The following is a 24,294-nucleotide window of genomic DNA, read 5'->3' as shown; positions in this document are numbered from 1 at the left end:
CAACCGATTTCTCATATACAAACAGCAGTTGACCGGCGTTGTCTGATGAAACATTGTTGTGATGCCTTGTGTAAGGAGGAGAAATGCGTACCATCACGTTTCCGGCTTTTACAAAAGGTCGGATTGTAGCATATCGCGATTGCGGTTTGTCGTACCGCGACATTGCTGCTCGCCTTGGTCGAGATCCAATGACTGTTAGCAGAATATGGAATCGGTGGGTTCAAGAGGGTAATACGGAACACCGTGCTGGATCCCAACGGCCTCGTATCACTAGCAGTCGAGATGACAGGCATCTTATCCGCATGGCTGTAATGGATCGTACAGCCACGTCTCGATCCCTGAGTCAACACATGGGGACGTTTGCAAGACAACAACCATCTGCACCAACAGTTCGACGACGTTTATGGCAGCGTGGACTATCAGTTCGGAGACCGTGGCTGCGGTTACTCTCGACGCTGCATCACAGACAGGAGCGCCTGCGATGGTGTACTCAACGACGAACCAGGGTGCACGAATGGCAAAACGTCATTTTTTCGGAGGAATCCAGGTTCTGTTTACAGCATCATGATGGTCGCATCCGTGTTTGGCGACATCGCGGTGAATGCACTTTGGAAGTGTGTATTCGCCATCGCCATACTGGCTTATCACCCGGCGTGATGGTATGGGGTGCCATTGGTTACTCGTGTCGGTCACCTCTTGTTCGCATTGACGGCGCTTTGAATAGTGGACGTTACATTTCAGATGTGTTACGACCCGTGGCTCTACTTTTCATTCGATCCCTGCGATACCCTACACTTCAGCAGGATAATACACGACCATATGTTGCAGGTCCTTTACGGGCCTTTCTGGATACAGAAAATGTTTGGCTGCTGGCCTGGCTAGCACATTCTCCAGATCTCTCACCAATTGAAAACGTCTGGTCAACGGTGGCTGAGCAACTGGCTCTTCACAATACGCCAATGACTACTCTTGATGAACAGTGGTATCGTGTCGAAGCTGCATGGGCAGATGTACCTGTACACGCTATCCAAGCTGTGTTTGACTCAATGCCCAGGCGATCAAGGTCGTTATTACGGGCAGAGGTGGTTGTTCTGGGTACTGATTTCTCAGGATCTATGCACCCAAATTGCGTGAAAGTGTAATCGCGTGTCAGTTCTAATATAATGCATTTGTCCAATGAATACCTGTTTATCATCTGCATTTCTTCTTGGTGTAGGAATTTTAATGGCCAGTAGTGTATGTAAGTTTATTTGTATAATGTCTGCATTCAGTATTTCCGCCGCGAATTACACGTTTCGAGTAAAGTGAGATTTAAACAGCGAAGCGGCTGCAAGTGTAGCTACATGTGTGGATTTGCAGGGTGAGAGCTGGCGGCGCACGTGACGTCACGGCAAAACCACGCGTCCGTAATGCGGTGGGCCGTGGCCGGACGCGGCATTACCGCTGGAGATTGCTTCCACATCCGCTTCCTGGGGTCCGCACGCCCGGCTGCCGGCCCAATATAGCGAGCTGGTCGACGTGCAGGAAACCGCTTATTACGGCCTCTCAGCGCCGAATTGTTACCGGAAAACAGTGCAACTAAGGAGCAAAGCAAAATGCCTCGCAGAATGTTCTCCAAAATTGAAAAAAATCCCGCCCGAACCCAACAAGCCGTGAAATCACACTAACTTATTGAACAAACCGACGAAAATTAAACACTCTAGCATTCAGCCACGTTACAATAGAATATTTACGTCAACTGGTATTCTCCGTTGTGGTCCTCCCATCTGCCCTTGGCTATAGCGTGTCATCTTTGTGCCGACATTTTAGTGCAGTGTTTACAGTGAGTGTTCAGTGTTGTGTGTTTTTTCCTAAGTGTTGCGAACGGACATCATACTGTCGCTGGGTGTGGTTTTTATATCTCTTGCGAACAGAATCCAGACTGTCACTTTTTTTTTTAATTGTCTGTCTACTATGTTACCTGTCTGTGTATTTCATTAGCTTTGCCAACCCTTTGCTTTATGTTTTAACTTTCGACAATTTTCCGCCGTTTTACAATTTAAGTCACCGTTTTATCGCCTGCTTTTATTGTTTCTTATCTTCTTATTAATTTTTAAAAAGTCTGTAGGCTGGAGAGCAGCGTAATAAGCTGCTGCCAGCCAGCCCCCTTCGGGGGAAATCGAAATTCAATAAAGGAAAAAAAATCCGTTGTGGTACAAGGTGTCCAGCGAAGGACTCCCCAATTTTAAAATTAAATACCTCGAAAACTAAGATCGAGGGACAAGTGCAAGAAAAGGAATGTTAATTGTGAGAGCGCTAAAAATCTTAAACAGAAGTTCCAAATAATTCGAGGAAGAAGAGGAGGAGATTAGTGTTTAACGTCCCGTCGACAACGAGATTATTAGAGACGGAGCACAGTCTCGCATTATGGAAGAATGGGAAAGGAAATCGGCAGTGCTGTTTCAAAGGAACTATCCTGGAATTTGCCTGAAGCGATTTAGAGAAATCACGCAAAACCTAAATTCAGGATCACTGGACGCGGCTTTGATACGTAGTCCTCGCGAACGCGAGAGAGTCACATCTCTCGGTGAAATAGTTCGAAAAACTGCTAACAGATGGCGTTGAAGCTAATTAAATCAAGGCCCTAAGCTGTCGACAGGCGTTGACATACATCAACGGGGACAGCTGAAAATGTGTGCCCCGACCCGGACTCTAACCGGGATCGCCTGCCGTAAGTGGCCGAGCGGTTCTAGGCGCTTCAGTCCGAAACCGCGCTGCTGCTACGGTCGCAGGTTCGAAACCTGCCTCGGGCATGGATGTGTGTGATGTCGTTAGGTTCAAGTAGTTCTAAGTTCTAGGGGACTGATGACCTCAGATGTTAAGTCCCATAGTGCTCAGAGCCATTTGAACCATTTTTCTAACCGGGATCTCTTGCTTACGTGGCAGAGGCTCTGCTGGTTATTGGCCTCCTTGTTCGACTGCTGCCGCTTCCAAATATAGAGGCTTAACGTGTCAAAATCTCTAAAATTTTCACTTAACCTATAGTACGTTTTTACGTATTTTCTACTGGATCTCTGCTTTGAACAACCATAAATAACACATAATCGCCGGCCTTAGTGGCCGAGTGGTTCTAGGCGCTACAGTCTGGAACCGCGCGACCGCTGCGGTCGCAGGTTCGAATCCTGCCCCGGGCATGGATGTGTGTGATGTCCTTAGGTTAGTTAGGTTTAAGTAGTTCTAAGTTCTAGGGGACTGATGACCTAGTGCTCAGAGCCAATTTTTTTTTTCGTTACAGCCATGCAGATAAAATGCGTATCATCTCGAATGTTAGTGATACGAGGCCGTTGGGATCCAGCACGGCGTTCCGTATTACCATTGCACGACATATAGTTCAGGGGATCCGATGTTATAAACACAGAGTTGCTTCAAAATAAAACTGCGTAGTGAAATGAAATTCGATAGAGATACACGTGAAATATGTGTACTAATGAGTTTGAAATATGTTAAATGCAAGTAAAATATATTTGAGAGGTGTGTACGCAGACGAAGCCATGGGTCACGGGTCCGCAGCTCGTAGTCGGGCGGTAGCGTTCTCGCTTCCCGCGCCCGGGTTCCCGGGTTCGATTCCCGGAGGGGTCAGGAATTTTCTCTGCCTTGTGATGACTGGGTGTTGTGTGCTGTCCATGGGTTAGTTAGGTTTAAGTAGCTCTAAGTTCTAGGGAATGATGACCATAGATGTTAAGTCCCATAGTGCTCAGAGCCATTTGAACCATGGGTCACAGGAAAAAAACTCATCATATACCTTTGGATCGAATCCAACCAAATTTTTTACACATATTAGTTGCGATCTGGAAAGAAATACCGTGCGAGTAAGAATCACCAGCCTCCTATTGGGGTGAGGGTGATGACGTGGAGAGAGAAAGGGGGATGACGAGATGGACAGTGGCAGAGTGAGAAAAGAGAGGCAGAGAGGTGGGCAGGAGATAGGCAGAGAGATGGGATGGAAGGGATGAACAGAGAGACGGGGCGGAGGAAATAGAGAAGGTGGAGAGGAGGAGATGGACCGAGAGTGGGAGGAGGACGACATGAATGGAGAGAGGGGAAGGAGGAATAGCAATTGGAGGGGAGAGGAGGAGATGGGCAGAAGGGAAAGGAGCAGATGGACAGAGAGGGGGACAGGAGCAGATGGATAGAGACAGCAGCGGGAGGAGATGGAGTGAGGTTCTCGAGGACTGAGAGGCGGGGTGGAGGAGATGGACAAAGATGGAGTGATGGAGAAAATGGGCAGACAGATTGATGGAGGAGATGGATGGAGAGAGAGGGGGCAGGAGGAGATGGAAAACCAAAAATTCGAATCAGAACATATCCAGGAAACAGCAGGAACTCAGATAGTTATCTATATACACTCCCGGAAATTGAAATAAGAACACCGTGAATTCATTGTCCCAGGAAGGGGAAACTTTATTGACACATTCCTGGGGTCAGATACATCACATGATCACACTGACAGAACCACAGGCACATAGACACAGGCAACAGAGCATGCACAATGTCGGCACTAGTACAGTGTATATCCACCTTTCACAGCAATGCAGGCTGCTATTCTCCCATGGAGACGATCGTGGAGATGCTGGATGTAGTCCTGTGGAACGGCTTGCCATGCCATTTCCACCTGGCGCCTCAGTTGGACCAGCGTTCGTGCTGGACGTGCAGATCGCGTGAGACGACGCTTCATCCAGTCCCAAACATGCTCAATGGGGGACAGATCCGGAGATCTTGCTGGCCAGGGTAGTTGACTTACACCTTCTAGAGCACGTTGGGTGTCACGGGATACACGCGGACGTGCATTGTCCTGTTGGAACAGCAAGTTCCCTTGCCGGTCTAGGTATGGTAGAACGATGGGTTCGATGACGGTTTGGATGTACCGTGCACTATTCAGTGTCCCCTCGACGATCACCAGAGGTGTACGGCCAGTGTAGGAGATCGCTCCCCACACCATGATGCCGGGTGTTGGCCCTGTGTGCCTCGGTCGTATGCAGTCCTGATTGTGGCGCTCACCTGCACGGCGCCAAACACGCATACGACCATCATTGGCACCAAGGCAGAAGCGACTCTCATCGCTGAAGACGACACGTCTCCATTCGTCCCTCCATTCACGCCTGTCGCGACACCACTGGAGGCGGGCTGCACGATGTTGGGGCGTGAGCGGAAGACGGCCTAACGGTGTGCGGGACCGTAGCCCAGCTTCATGGAGACGGTTGCGAATGGTCCTCGCCGATACCCCAGGACCAACAGTGTCCCTAATTTTCTGGAAAGTGGCGGTGCGGTCCCCTACGGCACTGCGTAGGATCCTACGGTCTTGGCGTGCATCCGTGCGTCGCTGCGGTCCGGTCCCAGGTCGACGGACACATACACCTTCCGCCGACCACTGGCGACAACATCGATGTAGTGTGGAGACCTCACGCCCCACGTGTTGAGCAATTCGGCGGTACGTCCACCCGGTCTCCCGCATGCCCTCTATACCCCCTCGCTCAAAGTCCGTCAACTGCACATTCGGTTCACATCCACGCTGTCGCGGCATGCTAGCAGTGTTAAAGACTGCGATGGAGCTCCTTATGCCACGCCAAACTGGCTGACACTGACGGCGGCGGTGCACAAATGCTGCGCAGCTAGCGCCATTCGACGGCCAACACCGCGGTTCCTGGTGTGTCCGCTGTGCCGTGCGTGTGATCATTGCTTGTACAGCCCTCTCGCAGTGTCCGGAGCAAGTATGGTGGGTCTGACACACCGGTGTCAATGTGTTCTTTCTTCCATTTCCAGGAGTGTATATGTACTACTGGCCATTAAAATTGTTACACCAAGAAGAAATGCAGACGACAAACGCATATTCATTGGGCAAATATATTTACTAGAACTGACATGTGATTACATTTTAACTCCGTTTGAGTGTACAGATCCTGAGAAGTCAGTACCCAGAACAACCACCTCTGGCCGTAATAACGGCCTTGATACGCCTGGGCATTGAGTCAAACACATCTTGGATGGTATGTAGAGGTACAGCTGCCCATGCAGCTTCAATACGATACCACAGTTCATCAAGAGTAGTGACTGGCGTATTGTGACGAGTCAGCTGCTCGGCCACCATTGACCAGACATTTTCAATTAGTTAGAGATCTGGAGAATGTGTTGGCCAGGGCAGCAGTCGAACATATTCTGTATCCAGAAAGGCTCCCACAGGACTAGCAACATGCGGGTGTGCATTATCCTGCTGAAATATAGGGTTTCGCAGGGATAGAATGAAGGGTAGAGCCGCGGGTCGTAACACATCTGAAATGTAACGTCCACTCTCAAAGTGCCGTCAATGCGAACAAGAGGTGACCGAGACGTGTAACAAATGGCACCCCATTCCATCACGCCACGTGATACGCCAGTATGGCGATGACGAATACACGCTTCCAATGTGCGTTCACCGCGATGTCGCCAAACACGGATGCGACAATCATGATTCTGTAAACAGAACCTGGATTCTTCCGAAAAAATGACGTTTTGCCATTCGTGCACCCAGGTTCGTCGGTGAGTACAGCATCGCAGGCGCTCCTGTCTGTGATGCACCGTCAAGGGTAACCGCAGCCATGGTCTCCGAGCTGATAATCCATGCTGCTGCAAACGTCGTCGAACTGTTGGTGCAGATGGTTGTTGTCTTGCAAACGTCCCCTTCTGTTGACTCATCGGATAGAGATGTGGCTGCATGATCCGTTACAGCCATGGCCGGCCGCGGTGGTCTCGCGGTTCTAGGCGCGCAGTCCGGAACCGCGCGACTGCTACGGTCGCAGGTTCGAATCCTGCCTCGGGCATGGATGTGTGTGATGTCTTAGGTTAGTTAGGTTTAACTAGTTCTAAGTTCTAGGGGACTGATGACCTAGTGCTCAGAGCCAATTTTTTTTTTCGTTACAGCCATGCAGATAAAATGCGTATCATCTCGAATGTTAGTGATACGAGGCCGTTGGGATCCAGCACGGCGTTCCGTATTACCCTCCTCTACCCACCGATTCCATATTCTGCTAACAGTCATTGGATCTCGACCAAGGCGAGCAGCAGTGTCACGATACGATAAACCACAATCACGATAGGCTACAATCCGACCTTTATCAAAGTCGGAAACGTGTTGGTACGTATTTCTGCTTCTTGCACGAGGCATGACAACAACGTTTCACCAGGCAACGCCGGTCAACTGCTGTTTGTGTATGAGAAATCGGTTAGAATCTTTCCTCATGTCAGCACGTTGTAAGTGTTGCCAACGGCGCCAACCTTGTGTGAATGCTCTGAAAAGCTAATCGTTTGCATATCACAGCAGCTTCTTCCTGCCGGTTTAATTTCGCGTCTGTAGCCTGTCATCTTCGTGGTGTAGCAATTCTAATGGCCAGTAGTGTATCTGAGTTTGTATAGAATACTCAAAGCAAGAGTCCTACTCGCACTTGTCCGGCTTTCAGAATGGTGCTAACCTTTACGAAAAATACGATTTAACATTTGCATATAGCCAACTTTTTACAGATATTGCTCGACTCTGTTCCGTTGTTTATTCTTTGTGCAAAATGTATCCTACTCTTTCTTATCGTACCTCAGTGGCGTTAGCTTTTTAATACTACTTAGATTTCTGATGACCCAGTGCCATATTGTGCATTTTCTCAACGTCATCATCCATGGAGAAATTCCGGGGCGTTTCCTTCGAACCTCCGCCGGGACCAGCCGCACAGTCCATGTCTGCAGCGCCCGAGACCGCTCGGCTAATCCCGCCCGGCTATTGTTACTTAATTCACTTTACGACTAAATGTGTAATACGGTATGAAAGAATAAATATTTCTTTATTATGAACGCCATCTACGTGCAGATGGAACTTCTCAGCTTGTTCTTGTATTAGGAATCTACTGAAGGACTGGCGCTGAATTTTAACGCACTCTGTTTTATACGGGTTTGACAGTAGTTCAGTTTTCACATGGCTGGGACGACGTGGTGTTACACATGTGGACTGAATAACGGCGTCTGGAAACAAAATGAACTTACCTGTTTCATAGGACAGTCATTTATAATTAGCGAATCAGATAGCTGCCGCAATCACTACATGAGCACTGTTTTCACACTACCCGGTGGAACGAATATGTCCAGTTGTTCCTTGCGACCTGCTTATCGCCGCTTTCGACGTACTGTAGTCTGAAAGTGTGCACTGGATGGTCATTGGTCGTTGATCGCGAAAAACTAGGACCCCAGGAGTCTGTATGCTGACAACCTTACTATTTCATTTGCCTCTCTTATCTTTTTGCTAATGATAAATTATTGTCCCCGACTATAGGGCGTTGTGGTGTTGCGTAGACTTGCCGCACCGGATTTCACATTCCGCCACTTTTGATTTACTGTTCTCTCGTGCTGCGTTGAAGGTACATTAACGGAATATGCTGTCCTACCTTCCTGAACTAATCTGCAATCGCAGGCGACCCCATAAACTCGGTAATGTGCAGTGCATCGGAGGCAACCTTAGGGGAGCCTAGCAATCTCTGACTTTATTGCTGCTGCAGTAAACTGGCTTGATGCTCATTCGGCGAAGAGATTAAATACATCAGTCCGTGACACACTGAATGTGATGTAAAGGGCCATTAAACGTATCGTTTTTCTACCTTTATTTCGCGGCTAGTCTTCATTTTCGTAATTTTTGTGTATGGCTGTGTGTCCAACTACCCTAGAGCCATATAACTACGAGGGTCTGCTGAGAAGCAATGACTCTGAATTTTTTGTATGAAAACTCTTAAAGCTTTTTATATAAAATAAACGTTATTAACATACTACATATTTATTTCTCAACGTAGTCACTCTGGCACTGATGGCATTTCTCCCAACGAGACACCAGTTTGTTAATACCGTCGCTATAAAATGTTTGACTTTGTTGATGGAGCCAAAACCTCAACTCTGCTTGCAATGCTTCATAACTATCATAGTGATGTCCTCGAAGGGGTTCGTCAGGTTTTGACAACAGCTGCTGTACACGATCATCTACTACGAACTCCGTCATGCACATTGGGGAAAGCACCACCGTTTCCTGCGTAACGAACACGAAAAACCCAACGTCGCGTATTACTGATATGGTTTTCTACTGACGCTGTGTCCTAGCGTGTTGTCTGACATTCAGGAGGGTGATTTTTTCCACCGTGTACAAACTCTAGGAGTTGATCGATGAGAGGATACGAAAAAAGGGCTAATGAACTTATGTCCGGAAATGTGCGGTTCCTATGCTGGAGACCATTTATTCAATCATATTTTGTTGCAGAGACTGCGGTCTAATACGCGCTGTACCATGCAGCCACATTTACAGTATGCATGGTTTCCTCATAGAGGGTGATACTGTTCCTCATACATCAAGCCCTAGTGCCCTTCCCCGCCATAGTAATTGGTAGTGTTGTGTCCGATTCACTTCTATTGCTGACTCGCCTTGTAGTGGATGTGATGTAGCGTAGTACACAATGGTTCCGTATTCGAATCGAGAGTTTGTCGACATGGTGTTTACTTACGGAAAGGCAAATGGCAACGGGTAGCGGGCAGCAAGGTTGTATCACGAGACCCATTCCCGCCGACAACAACCACAGCATTCAGTTTTTGCTACAGTGTTTGGCCGTTTGTCTGAGAGAGGGTCGTTTCAGGAAGTAGGAAGTCATGAAGGACCTGCCCGACCTGTTCGGACACCAGACTTCGAGGATAATGTGATTAACACTGAGGAAGATCGACCGCAGTTGGCCCGCCAGTACAGGGTAAGCCAGGCGACCATACGGAACGTTCTCCATGACAACGGTTACTACCCTTATCACTTACAGCTTGTGCAGGACTTACTACCGTCAGATTTTTCACATCGGGAGCAGTTTTGCCAATGGTTTCTTCACCAGGCAACCACGATTCCGGGATTTGTGTCATTCATCCTAATCACAGATGAGGCCACCTTTACGTGGAATGGTTTTTTTCAAATTTCGTACCAGTCATCTGTGGGATAGTATCATGGTATGATGACAGCGAATCATCAGCATCGGTGCACCGGAATGTGTGGGCCGGGATAATTGGCGACCGTATTTTAGGACCAATTTTCCTTCCACGTCGCCTAACAGGCCGGAAATATGGGTGTTTCTTGCGGGTGACCTTGTCTCCCCTGCTAGAAGAAGTGCCATTGATGATTCGAACGGTTATGTGGCTGCTACACGATAAAAATGCTCCAGCCCACTTCGCCGTTAAAATCCGGACGCATCTCAATCATGTCTTACCTGTCGATGGTTCGAACGAGGGAGCCCAGTTGAATGGCTTGCCCGTTCACCGGATCGGAACCCGTGCGATTTCTGGTTATGGGGCCATCTCAGAAGTATCGTGTATGCAGAGCCAATTCCAGATGTGGAGACATTGGAACAGCGTATTCATGGTGTCTTTCAAAAAATGGCTCTGAGCACTATGGGACTCAACTGCTGTGGTCATTAGTCCCCTAGAACTTAGAACTACTTAAACCTAACTAACCTAAGGACATCACACACATCTATGCCCGAGGCAAGATTCGAACCTGCGACCGTAGCAGTCGCACGGCTCCGGACTGCGCGCCTAGAACCGCGAGACCACCGCGGCCGGCCATGATGTCTTTGATACTGTTCGGATGCAGCCTGGGCGATGTGAACGTCTGTTACAGAACATGCTAAGGCGCGTATACCCATGTGTTGAGGCACACGGAAACCATTTTCAACAAATACTGTGTCTGCATGGTACGGCGGGTATTAGATCGCAGTCTCTGTAACAACGTGTGATTGAATAAGTGGTATCTATCGTGGAAACCATGCATTTTCGGACATAAGTTCATTAGACCTTTTTTGTTCCGTAACCTCTCATCGATCAATTCTTAGAATTTGTACACGTCGGAAAAAAACACGCTGTGTAATAGTACACCCAGGAAGGGCCTCGTTGAGGTAAGGTATGTGAACCAAAGTGTCCTGCCAATCCAATGAAAGCTCATCACGAAATTTGTGCGATATAGAGAAAATAAGTTAAATAAGTATAAGTATAAAACACCTAAACGACTCAGGTGTGTCGTCTGTCAGGTAACGTAACGGCGAGAATGGAGTGAGTTCAAAAGTATTGACATTACAACAGGAAGGTTTCACAGCAGTTATGTTTCCTCAGGCGTTTAGATACCACTGATCATTATCGAGAGTCACTCAAAAAATCGGTTTTCGGATTCACCTGAATAAATCATCTAGGCTTTAAACTGAGAAGCTGACTCGTAGGTAGAGGTCTGTGTGGATAAGAAACATGTTATCCTCGTCTACATCTCATTCAGAACTCGCTTATCTGCATCGGTAAGGACTTTTGCGCATCGGGGGTTATTGAAGTATCGTAAACAATTTCAATACTTTCTGGAAACTGGAGATCTGACAGTAGGATTGCTCCTAGCTTGAACTTGCGTTTGCTCAAATCTGACCCGTAAATTATGATCCGGAGACCAAGAACGCAGAGGCCGATCATGATCGTATTTTAACTAACGAAAGAATGCTCCTACCGGTGCACAAAAAATGCGAATTTGCTCCTGTTTAAAAGTCTCTGACTGGAAAGTTGGATACCAGCTGCTTTATTCTATCTCTCTCAGCAGCTCTAAAAATATTCCCAAAAATTTTGGCATGCAAAAATGATTGTGCTCTTTTCAACATGCAACTCACGTCTCGCTTCCACGAGCACCCCTATCTATAACTCGCCCCCTCCCCACTTGCTCTTTCACACTCATCCATGAAGCCAAACTCATTGGCACCATCTCTTTGGCTCTCTCTGTCACTGCCTCCTGTCTCACAGTCACAGTCGTGTTCGTTCAATACTGCTACTACTACTACTGCTGCTGCCTCCCATTGTCACTGAATCCCTCTTGCTCTATCGTAATGCTACTATCTCGTTCACTCGTTCCCACTGCTGCTGCCTCTCTATCTCTCTCGTCCTCGTTGTCACTGTCATAGACACTGTCTCTCATTATCACTTGCTCTCATTCACTTCCGCTTTCTCCTTCTACTTGTTCCTGTACCACTAGCACTGTCTCATCTACATCTACATACATACTCTGCAACCCACCATACGGTGCGTGACGGAGGGTACCTCGTACCACAACTAGCATCTTCTCTCCCTGTTCCACTCCCAAGCAGAACGAGGGAAAAATGACTGCCTATATGCCTCTGTACGAGCCCTAATCTCTCTTATCTTATCTTTGTGGTCTTTCCGCGAAACGTATGTTGGCAGCAATACAATTGTACTGCAGTCTGCCTCAAATGCTGGTTCTCTCACTTTCTTCAGTAGCGATTCACGAAAAGAACGCCTCCTTTCCTCTAGAGACTCCCACCCGAGTTTCTGAAGCATTTCTTTAACACTCACGTGATGATCAAACCTACCAGTAAGAAATCTAGCAGCCCGCCTCTGAATTGCTTCTATGTGCTCCCTCAATCCGACCAGATAGGGATCCCAAACGCTCGAGCAGTACTCAAGAATAGGTCGTATTAGTGTTTTATAAGCGGTCTCCTTTACAGATGAACCACATCTTCCCAAAATTCTACCAATGAACCGAAGACGACTATCCGCCTTCCCCGCAACTGCCATTACATGCTTGTCCCACAGCATATCGCTCTGAAATGTTACGCCCAAATATTTAATCGACGTGACCGTGTTAAGCGCTACACTACTAATGGAGTATTCAAACATTACGGGATTCTTTTTCCTATTCATCTGCATTAATTTACATTTATCTATATTTAGAGTTAGCTGCCATTCTTTACACCAATCACAAATCCTATCCAAGTCATCTTGTATCCTCCTACAGTCACTCAACGACGACACCTTCCCGTACACCACAGCATCATCAGCAAACAGCCTCACATTGCTATCCACCCTATCCGAAAGATCATTTATGTAGATAGAAAACAACAGCGGACCTACCACACTTCCCTGGGGCACTCCAGATGATACCCTCACCTCCGATGAACACTCACCATCCACTCTTTTCCTTGCACTGTTCTGCCGCTGTTAAGTATGTTACACTGCCACTCTGTCCTTCTCTCTCTCACGCTGCCAATGTCTCCTTCGCTCTCTCTATACTACAATCATTGTCTACTATCTGTATTTAATACTTTTCCGTCTCTTTCCTATTGCCGCTGTCTCCATCTCCCATCTCTCCCAGCATACAAAAAGCGGGTAAATGTGGGAGTGGCAACGTCTCTCTGAAATTTTTTAAAGATGTTAAGGAAAGTAGAATGAGGCAGCTGGTACTCCATTTTTCAGTCAGAGCCTGTTAAACAGGAGAATATTCGCAATTATTTTTTTCTCCGATAGGAGAATTTTTCTGCTGGTTCACTTTTTCTTGCTACAGCAGGGCGTATGACTCATATGAAAAGAACTCTATGAGTTACAAAATTTTGATAGTTTACTTACGTGAAATTGAAATAACACAAAACTAATTTTACACCCCAGACCTGATTTTACGTGCACAAAAATTCTGCATACGTTTCAGTACTATAATATGGGATTCCCAGAACCCTTCTGTTGCAATCGGAGACTGTACTCGCCTCACCCCGCATTATACGTTCGTATTTTACGTCAAGAAGTAGAGTAACTTTGAAACTCTTTTTCTGTGGATGTCAAAAAAAATTTTCAATGCTGTTCAAGATCGGAGTCTTAGGCCTATACCGTATAAAATTCAGTTATTTTCTGTGCATAGTCGTCTTCATACCAGGTACTCGGTTTTAGTACATGAAACCGATTCGTTGAATGATTCTCGATAATGGATTGAGAAGACAGCACTTTCAATGCCTAGAGAATGTACCGTTAAAATTTGATTAATTTTCTTCGGTTCGCTGACGGCGAACAAATTCTGAAAAACCATTTTTTGGTATTTTGTCAGGACCAACCAAGGAATTAAATGGTGCTTCCATAAGCCCCATAAGGCCCATCGTAGACTACATCTAATGCAAAAAGAACCAACCGATTCGCTTCATTTGCCTAAGCTGGAGGAAGTGTGTAATACTCAAAAACTGAGTCTGTACTGTAGGGTACTTACAGCAAGAACCTTCTGTTGGCCATACAAATGGTTCCAAGCCCAAAGGCTATTCAAAACATTTGACCTTACCTTTCTGCAACTAAGAGAACTCGCAGTATGTGACCTGGAAGAAAACCCATTTTTATGCGCGGCGGTTATGAACATATTGGAAGCGCATTTTGTTGCATGCGTACCGATACCACATAGTCTTACTCATGATAAGTTTCTTTAGTTACAGTATTTAGTCGTAATTACTGAAACGGATTTTGTGAAATTTTCTGCAGAGTATTCCCTTAAAATTGGGATTGCAAATGAAGTCGTTTTTAAAGTTATCGCCATCCCTTGTGGAGGGTAACTGTTATACATTCGTTCGTTCATCAAATGTATGTTAATTCACCGTAATACTAAATCATGTTAACGTGCAAGGAACACACGGCACGTAACCAGAGAAACTTTCATTCGTCAACGCCATCTACCGTGGCAACTCTGCAATTCCGGACACATGTTCCTATGACCTTATTTCCTCAATTCCCAGTCAGAAACCCGTCCCTGTAGTTTGTTAGTTTTATTAGTGTTCACCCTGCACGTGCAACGTTTTGAAGATAATACCTCATGATAAACAATTACATAATCTGGAAAAGTCTGAGGCTGAAATTAATATTGTCTGCCAAGTCATTAATACACAGCATAAACATCGAGCATTCCAATACACTTCCGTGGGGCAAATCCGAAGCTACTTTTCCGTCTCTTGTCGTCCCTGCCAAGAAATCCTGTACACAAGTTTCGTACGATGCCCCAGTTAATCGCACTTCTGTTACTATGCGTTGGTGTGATACTATGCCAAACGCTTTTTGAAAGTCAAGAAATAATACGATGGGCCTTCAATAAGTAACGCATCACATTTTCTTCTGAAAGCAGGTTGGTTTTATTCAGTATTGCAATACACCATACTATTGCCCACTCTTTTGGCTACAAGCCATATTTTTAAACCTAATCTCCTTTCAATGAGACGGCCTTTCGCCATCTTAATGGGAAGGCCTGTGTCCCCGCCGCAGCAGCAGTGGTCCACAACCCTACGACGACTACCGCAGTCCACTTCACCCCTCCTCCGCCCCACACCGAACCCAGGGTTACTGTGCGGTTGGGCCCCCGGTGGACCCCCCAGGGAACGTCTCACACCAGACGAGTCTAACCCCTATGTCTGCGTTGTAGGGTAATGGTGGTGTACGCGTACGTGGAGAACTTGTTTGCGCAGCAATCGCCGACATAGTGTAGCTGAGGTGGAATAAGGTGAACCAGCCCGCATTCGCCGAGGCAGATGGAAAACCGCCTAAAAACTATCCACAGACTGGCCGGCTCACCGGACCTCGACACTAATCCGCCGGGCGGATTCGTGCGGGGAACCGGCGTTCCTTCCCGCCCGGAAACTCGTGCCTTAGACCGCACGGCCATCCGGGCGGCCTAAGCTATAGGGTATAAAGCGGGAATATTTCAAAATGTTCCGCTACAAATCTCGCATTTTTTCAACCGAAATTTGCGGAGAAAAAGAAAGGATTGCGTTACTTATTGAACGCCCCTTGTACATCCATACTATTGTCTTACTCTATATCATGTCATGTGAGAAAATCGAGAGTTAAGTTTTTCATGACCAGTGTTTTCAGAACCCATGCGGACTAACATAGTAGCGTGAAGGAGAAAATTCTGTTCGAAATATCACATTACATTAGATTGTGGGTGTCAAAGACGTTGCACAGCAGTTTTGTTGATCACTTCTGCTACCCTTCTTGTAGACGGATGTGATCTACGCTTTCTTGCAATTAGTGGGAATTGCCTTTGTTTGGGGTATCTACGTTATATGGGGTGCAAATTATTTAAACCCACAAATTCAGTGCGGTTGCACGGGACACCAAAATAAACATTTTACTCTAACGTGGTAATCACCTATGAGCGGTTTCTTAATCCGGTAGAGGGCATAATCACTCTCAGCACTCGTGCAATTACACACAATGTGGGGACGAATCAGACGAATATAAAAAACCATCCTTCATGAGCAATTGTTGATCCATTTCACTTACATCGTGCGCACAGCCTGGAACCAGATTGTTATCAGAGTCCCGTTTTCGCAGTTGTGCCTGGAACAGTGTCAGAAGAACCCTATACTTCCGTCCTGTGTGCTGTTTACAGATGACCGCAACGTTCGGGCGTGGTAGGGTCTTCAACATACACAAATCGCAAGTTATGAGCCACATTTACTCGCGCTTATCAATTGCGGTTCTACGTGAATGTGTGGGCAGATGTAGTTGGTGACTGTTTAATTGGACCATATCTTTTAAATATGCCATTAAACAGCAGGTATTATTACAATTTCCTCGCTGTATCATTGCCAAAATTGGTGGATGACGAGCCACTAGCTACAAGACAGTAATTGTGGTTCCAACACGACCAGGCGGCGGGACATTTCAGATGTCCTCTGCATCGATTCTTGAACCGACAGTTTTCAGAAAAGTGGATTGGCAGAGGTGGTCCTGCACGATGGCCTATTCGGTCCCCTGACTCTAACGCTCTAAACTTTTTTGTGTGAAGAGGGATATGGTTCAAATGGCTCTGAGCACTATGGGACTTAGAACTACTTAAACCTAACTAACCTAAAGACATCACACACATCCATGCCTGACGCAGGATTGGAACCTGCGACCGTAGCGGTCGCGCAGTTCCAGACTGTAGCCCCTAGAACCGCTCGGCCATTCCGGCCGGCGAAGAGGGACATACAACATTGTTTACAAAACCACTGCTGAATCGCAAGAGCGTCTGGTTTCCCAGATAGTTGTAGCAGCAGCAGAAATTAAGGACACTCCTGCGATTCGGCCAGAACATGACCCATTGGTGTAACCTCTGTTTACAAGTCAATGGCGGCATTTTTGAACCTCTAATGTGACTGAAGTAACTGCGTTGTATTAAAGTTGTTGTCTCTTGGTAATAAAGAACTAAAACTTCTTCGTGTTACTTTTTGCCCTCACAGGAAAACTCGTTAGAAAAAGTGATTTCATTATCCCATGCAACCTCCCAGAATTTGTTAGTTTATCCCCCTCAGACCTGGCGTCCAATATATTGGACATGGACTTTTTATACATTTTGTAACAGTAAATTATTTCTTTCATCTCTGAGATCCAGTGGCCGGTTTACTGGACGTCAGTCGCTTTTAGATTGGTGCTTCTTGTTGCCCTTTGTCACTGGAATGGTGTACTACATCAGAAAACGGAGGAGATGGCGGATCCATTTCAAACTGCTCCAGGAAAATCGTATTTACGGATTAATTACTGCAATAAATGTCGTTGTCAAAAACTCTCGCCATCAGAACTCGGTGACAATATTTTTTGTCTTGTAAGGTGCAAGGAAGATATTTTTTAGATAATGGTTGTTTTCAGTCCACTGCTCTCAGAGCAGAGAGATGACCCCCATCAAATATACAGTACGATGATATAAGCCATATCTCAATGGTAGATCAACACAAAGACGGAGGCAGAAGTAACAATACCCCCTGTCAAGGCAAATCGATGAAAATATGCTCAGAATCTGATGTTCACCTTTGCCTAAAAGCTATGCAAAGTGCTTGTGATTTTTCATACGTATTGCATGCAAAAGTATTTCTTTTCGGTATATTTTCAACTTACTCATTGTCCTGTATCAGACAATGTCAGTAGCTGAAGTTACTGATATTATGCATTTTTTTCGTATTTTGTAAAAAAATTTCCACAGTAAATAGTGCTGTAAATACTCAAGTGTTGACTTCTTATTTAGCATCACCAACTACCTCCAAAATCGATCTCCAATCTATTGGACAATTTTTTATTATTTAAGCCAAGTGCTACAAATTTCAATTTTGCTCAGATATACAGTAGATAGGTCCACATCGACATAAAAAGTGCACGAATCCTATTTTCTATTTTCAAAATAATCCAGGGCTGAAGGAGTTAGTTAATTTTCATTCAGAAAAGTCTCCCTGCACTAGTTTAAAAAAGCCTCGCAGGAAAATATGACATAGAAAAATAATTGTTTCAGTGTCCCTAGCAACCTGCCACAGTTTGTCGTCCCTTGGTGCATCAGAATGTGTCCTACCAACCGATCCCTTCCTTTAGTCAGGTTGTACCACAAATTTCTCTTCTCCCTAATTCTATTCAGTAACTCCTCATTATTACGTGATCTACCCAATTAGTCTTCAGCATTCTTCTGTAGCATCACATTTCAAAATCTTCTGTTCTATTCTTTTCCGAACTGTTTATCGTCCATGTTTCACTTCCATACATGGCTAAACTCCATACAAATACTTTCGGAAACGGCTTCCTGACACTTAAATCTATACTCGAGGTCAACAAATTTCTCCTCTTCAGAAACACTTTTCCTGTTCTTGCTAATCTACCGCGTATTACGGCTAACCTTGCCACAAATTATGTATTTAATCGGGAACGATTTCGGGAGAGGTGACGGGCTAAGTACAGCGGCCACAGAGTAGCTGCTGGCCGAGACGCCGGCTGTGGCGTACTCCCTAGCTGAAACTACTTTTTGTCCTCACAGGAAAATACAGGCTAATTATAATTAAAGTTAAACTTTCAAAACCGAAATGCAATAAAGGAAAAAAAATACCTCACAGGAAACTACGACATTAGAGAAAAATATTTGTTTCGATGACCCGAGCACTCTCCCACCGTTTGTCAGTGTAAATAGTTTTCACCCTGTGTTTAGGATAAAACAGGGGATAAACCAGTCACAACGTACCGGGAGATCAAAAAGTCAGTATAAATTTGAAAACTTAATAAACCACGGAATAATAAAGATAGAGAGGTAAAAATTAACGCGCATGCTTGGAATGACATAGGGTTTTATTAGAACAAAAAAAATAAAGTTCACAAAATGTCCGACAGATGGCGTTGGAGAGCAAAATGTCAGTGACTGCGCATGACAATCGGGTGAGAGGTACGCCGATACGTTACAGAATCGCATCATCCCCAGCCTGGCTGATAAACACCTGCTGGAACGTAAGGTGTTTATGCAGGAAGGAGCTACACCCCATATTGCTAGACGAGTGAAATATCTCTTACGCGCGTCGTTTGGTGATGATCGTGTGCTCAGCCACCACTCTCGTCTTGCTTGGCCTCCCAGGTCCCCAGACCTCAGTCCGTGCAATTATTGGCTTTTGAGTTACCTGAAGTCGCAAGTGTATCGTGATCCACCGACATCTCTAGGAATGCTGAAAGACAACATCCGACGCCAATGCCTCATCATAACTCCAGACATGCTTTACAGTGCTGTTCACAACATTATTCCTCGACTACAGCCATTGTTGAGGATTGATGGTGGACATATTGAGCATTTCCTGTAAAGAACATCATCTTTGCTTTGTCTTACTTTGTTATGCTAATTATTGCTGTTCTGATCAGATGAAGCGCCATCTGTCGCACATTTTTTGAAGTTTTGTAGTTTTTTGGTTTTAATACAACCCCATGCCATTCCAAGTTTGTGTGTTAATTTCTATTGTTGAGGAATGATGGTGGACATATTGAGCATGTCCTGTAAAGAACATCATCTCTGCTTTGTCTTACTTTGTTATGCTAATTATTGCTGTTCTGATCAGATGAAGCGCCAGCTATCGGACATTTTTTGAACTATTGTAGTTTTTTAGTTCTAATAAAACCCCATGTCATTCCAAGTTTGTGTGTCAATTTGTAGCTCTCTATCTACATTATTCCGTGACTTATTCAGCTTTCAAATTTATACTGACTTTTTGATCACCCAGTGTGTGCAGAATCTGGTAGGGGTAGTTCCGGATCGGTTTGGGAAACATTTGAGACTGCGGGCTAAGCAGAGCGGCAGCAGCGACCGAGGCGTCGACCGTGGCATACCTCCGAGCTGCAGCTGCACGGAGGCCTGCGCGCTGTCGCCGTCGGCGCGCACCAGGCACTGGTACATGCCCGCGTCCTCGCGACGCACAGGCGCCAGCGAGAGCGTGTCGCCGTGCGCGGCGAGCACCAGCCCGTCCTTGAGCCAGGTGACGGCGGAGGGCGGCGCGCCCGACACGAGGCAGCGCACGCTGGCGGCCGAGCCCACGTCGGCCGTCAGCTTGGTGGCGGGCTGCACGCTCACCGCCAGCGGCGCCGACACGTGCAGGCTCACGTCGACGCGCTGCTCGCCCGCAGAGTTGCTCAGCACGCACACCCACTGGCCCGCGTCCGACTCGTCCGCGTGCGCGATGGCCAGCCCGTCCCCGACCGGGAACACGCGCTCGTCCGCCGTCACTTCCTGCAGCGCGTGACGCTCCTGCCGGTACCACCTACAACAGCAACGGAGACACTGCTCAGCACCTTCCACTTACAGGGTGACAATTACTGAACTACACTCCTGGAAATGGAAAAAAGAACACATTGACATCGGTGTGTCAGACCCACCATACTTGCTCCGGACACTGCGAGAGGGCTGTGCAAGCAATGATCACACGCACGGCACAGCGGACACACCAGGAACCGCGGTGTTGGCCGTCGAATGGCGCTAGCTGCGCAGCATTTGTGCACCGCCGCCGTCAGTGTCAGCCAGTTTGCCGTTGCATACGGAGCTCCATCGCAGTCTTTAACACTGGTAGCATGCCGCGACAGCGTGGACGTGAACCGAATGTGCAGTTGACGGACTTTGAGCGAGGGCGTATAGTGGGCATGCGGGAGGCCGGGTGGACGTACCGCCGAATTGCTCAACACGTGGGGCGTGAGGTCTCCACAGTACATCGATGTTGTCGCCAGTGGTCGGCGGAAGGTGCACGTGCCCGTCGACCTGGGACCGGACCGCAGCGACACACGGATGCTCGCCAAGACCGCAGGATCCTACGCAGTGCCGTAGGGGACCGCACCGCCACTTCCCAGCAAATTAGGGACACTGTTGCCCCTGGGGTATCGGCGAGGACCATTCGCAACCGTCTCCATGAAGCTGGGCTACGGTCCCGCACACCGTTAGGCCGTCTTCCGCTCACGCCCCAACATCGTGCAGCCCGCCTCCAGTGGTGTCGCGATAGGAGTGAATGGAGGGACGAATGGAGACGTGTCGTCTTCAGCGATGAGAGTCGCTTCTGCCTTGGTGCCAATGATGGTCATATGCGTGTTTGGCGCCGTGCAGGTCAGCGCCACAATCAGGACTGCATACGACCGAGGCACACAGGGCCAACACCTGGCATCATGGTGTGGGGAGCGATCTCCTACACTGGCCGTACAGCTCTGGTGATCGTCGAGGGGACACTGAATAGTGCACGGTACATCCAAACCGTCATCGAACCCATCGTTCTACCATTCCTAGACCGGCAAGGGAACTTGCTGTTCCAACAGGACAATGCACGTCCGCATGTATCCCGTGCCACCCAACGTGCTCTAGAAGGTGTAAGTCAACTACCCTGGCCAGCAAGATCTCCGGATCTGTCCCCCATTGAGCATGTTTGGGACTGGATGAAGCGTCGTCTCACGCGGTCTGCACTTCCAGCACGAACGCTGGTCCAACTGAGGCGCCAGGTGGAAATGGCATGGCAAGCCGTTCCACAGGACTACATCCAGCATCTCTACGATCGTCTCCATGGGAGAATAGCAGCCTGCATTGCTGCGAAAGGTGGATATACACTGTACTAGTGCCGACATTGCGCATGCTCTGTTGCCTGTGTCTATGTGCCTGTGGTTCTGTCAGTGTGATCATGTGATGTATCTGACCCCAGGAATGTGTCAATAAAGTTTCCCCTTCCTGGGACAATGAATTCACGGTGTTCTTATTTCAATTTCCAGGAGTGTATATGAAAAACTTAAAGTAGTTACGTCACTAGAGATAACCGGATTTAGGTTATGATGTATTGGATATCGCCGTCATTGGCGATAATGTGAGCTGACGAATAGCGAAATTCTGCACGACCCGCTGAATTGAAGAAACATCGATGCTGTCGATGACCTCCTGAGTAGCTGCTTTCAACTCAGCAATGGTTTTGGGGTTATTGCTGTACACCACCACCGCCGTTGTACCAGAAGAGTCGGTTCCAGGTGCCGGCCCCATGGCTGAAGGTACTGACTCTAGCCCTTCGACGGGGTTGGACACACGGACACGGGGACAACGGTCGCCGAAGCGTCATAACAAACCCGCCTCTCGACGGAAGACGACCAATGGGGCAGAGACTGGGAACAAGTCGCCGACGCCGTCTCTAAGCGTCGTTGCCAATGAAATCTACCAGTACCGCCCTAAGGCAGGCATCCGACTCCACGGATAGGACGGTGGCCTCACTCAGCCTAGACGTTGACATGATTGACATCCCTCAGTACAAAGACCAGGTGATGGACCCCAATGCCCACGTCGACGCACCGTCACTGACCCCTTCCCAGCTCAGTGACTGGACTGCTGAAATGGAGGCAGAAGACTCACCAGACCCCTTTGGCACTCCTTCGCCACACGAGGCTGGCGCCCCACATGGGGAGAGCCTAACACCCGCAGAAGGGCTGCGTTGAAGATACCTGTCGCAATGTCCCATTATCACCGAGAGGCCGCCATTTGCATCTACACACTCCACATTTAGATGTACCAATTCTACCGTGTGGGCACAGTCAACGTTAACTGCATACGCTCTGTCATCAAAACGCGCATGTTCCATGATATGCTCTGGGCGGCGGATCTGGATATCGCCCTCCTTCAAGAAGTCCAACCAGGGCAGCAATTTAACATTTGTGGATAAACACAGCCTACAGCATCCCATGAAGCGACGGTGCCGGCGGAACCGCCATCCTATTACGCGACAGTATCGAGGCATCGGACGTTACATATCTGCCATCTGCGTGAAGTGTTGCCATCACGGAGGGAGCAGTCTGCATTGTGAATGTTATGCGCCCTCCGCGTAATCTCGTTGCAGACAAAGGGTCACCTTTTATTCCGACGAAATTGCTCCACTCCTGAATGGGAATACGGAACACTACATCATAAGCGGCGATTTTAATAGCGTCTTGGATCCAACAGACCAAACACCGCACTACTCTACATGCTCGCCACTACGGGCGAGATCTGGAGCTACACGACACTTGGCGTCTCCTTCACGGGGACCGCCGAGGTTGTTCGTATATTATCGACCACTCGACCAGCCGTCTCGACCGGATGTACGTCTCACGAGGACTCCGCACCGTTACAAGGGATGCGGAACTGTGGCCGACGGCCTTAACCGACCATTTGGCATACATCTTCTCGGTCACATTTCCCCGACAGCTCACATACTGCAGCCGTGGTCCATGGACGCTGAACGTTTCCTACATGTACGAGGACGCATGTCGCCGGGAGATAGCTGCTACGTGGGACCGCTGCTCCGGAGTTTGCATGCACATCCTTCCACCTTACACTGGTGGTTCGACCGCGCCAAGCCAGCTCCCTGACGGACACTCATGGGGTATGGCCGTGACAGAGTGTGCTCACGACGGACGACGTCGGAATAAAGCACACTGCGCTGAGGGAACTAATGATCCAGCGGCCATCGCGTGAATAGCAGATAGCGGTTACACGTCTCAAAGCTCGCCTACTCCGTCTCAGTGCAGAACAGCTTGACGGAGCTCGAGTTTGGGCGAGGGTGTGGGGTACCATCTCCACCACAATTTCATCCGTATATCACGTTATCAGAGGGTGACACCACAGGAAGCGCCGCCTTATAACATCAGTAGAGGCAGTAGAGGGTGGGCGCATCGTTTCGCAGTGCGCCATCGCTGCGGCGTTCGTCCAGCATTGCAGGATGTTTTACGCTGAGGACCCACAGACTGTTCACGAGTATGGAGACATCCTGTGCGGTCTGCCTGGCCCCAGAGTAGTGGCCCTAGTGGTCCAGGACGACGCCCTGCTGGCTCCCATAACTGCTGAAGACTTAACAGAGATCTTGGCACGCAGCGCTTCGAAAAAGTAATTGGGCCCGACAGCTTACCGAACGAATTCTTCCGTGCCTTCTGTCCCCTGATGGGCGCTCAGTGGATTCAGATGTTTCATGACCTCCTCCACGACGATTTTGCCGTTTCCACGGATTTCCTCGAAGGAATCATGATACCAGTTCCCAAACTGAGTGGTTCTCGCCGTTGTCACGACTATCGTCCTCTTACGCTCCTGAACACGGATTATAAACTTTTCACCTGTATCCTCCGCTCACGTCTTCAGATAACCATTGGACACATGATCCATCCTGACTAGACATGTTTAGGTGGTGACAA

General features: G+C 47.8%; 1 protein-coding gene across 1 annotated transcript in view; it reads right to left on the bottom strand.

The window, feature by feature from the left end:
* LOC126297767 (Down syndrome cell adhesion molecule-like protein Dscam2) overlaps window positions 1-24,294 on the bottom strand; it is a 1,507,668-nt gene that overhangs the window by 440,180 nt on the left and 1,043,194 nt on the right. The window contains exon 6 of the mRNA XM_049988942.1: window positions 19,954-20,381. Coding sequence (XP_049844899.1) covers window positions 19,954-20,381 — 428 coding nt within the window. The remainder of the gene's footprint in view (window positions 1-19,953; window positions 20,382-24,294) is intronic.

The sequence above is a fragment of the Schistocerca gregaria genome, chromosome X (assembly GCF_023897955.1).
Source record: "Schistocerca gregaria isolate iqSchGreg1 chromosome X, iqSchGreg1.2, whole genome shotgun sequence".
NCBI classification, from domain to species: domain Eukaryota; kingdom Metazoa; phylum Arthropoda; class Insecta; order Orthoptera; family Acrididae; genus Schistocerca; species Schistocerca gregaria.
Note: the sequence above shows the minus strand (reverse complement) of the source record. Positions and strands in the feature narration are given on the sequence as shown.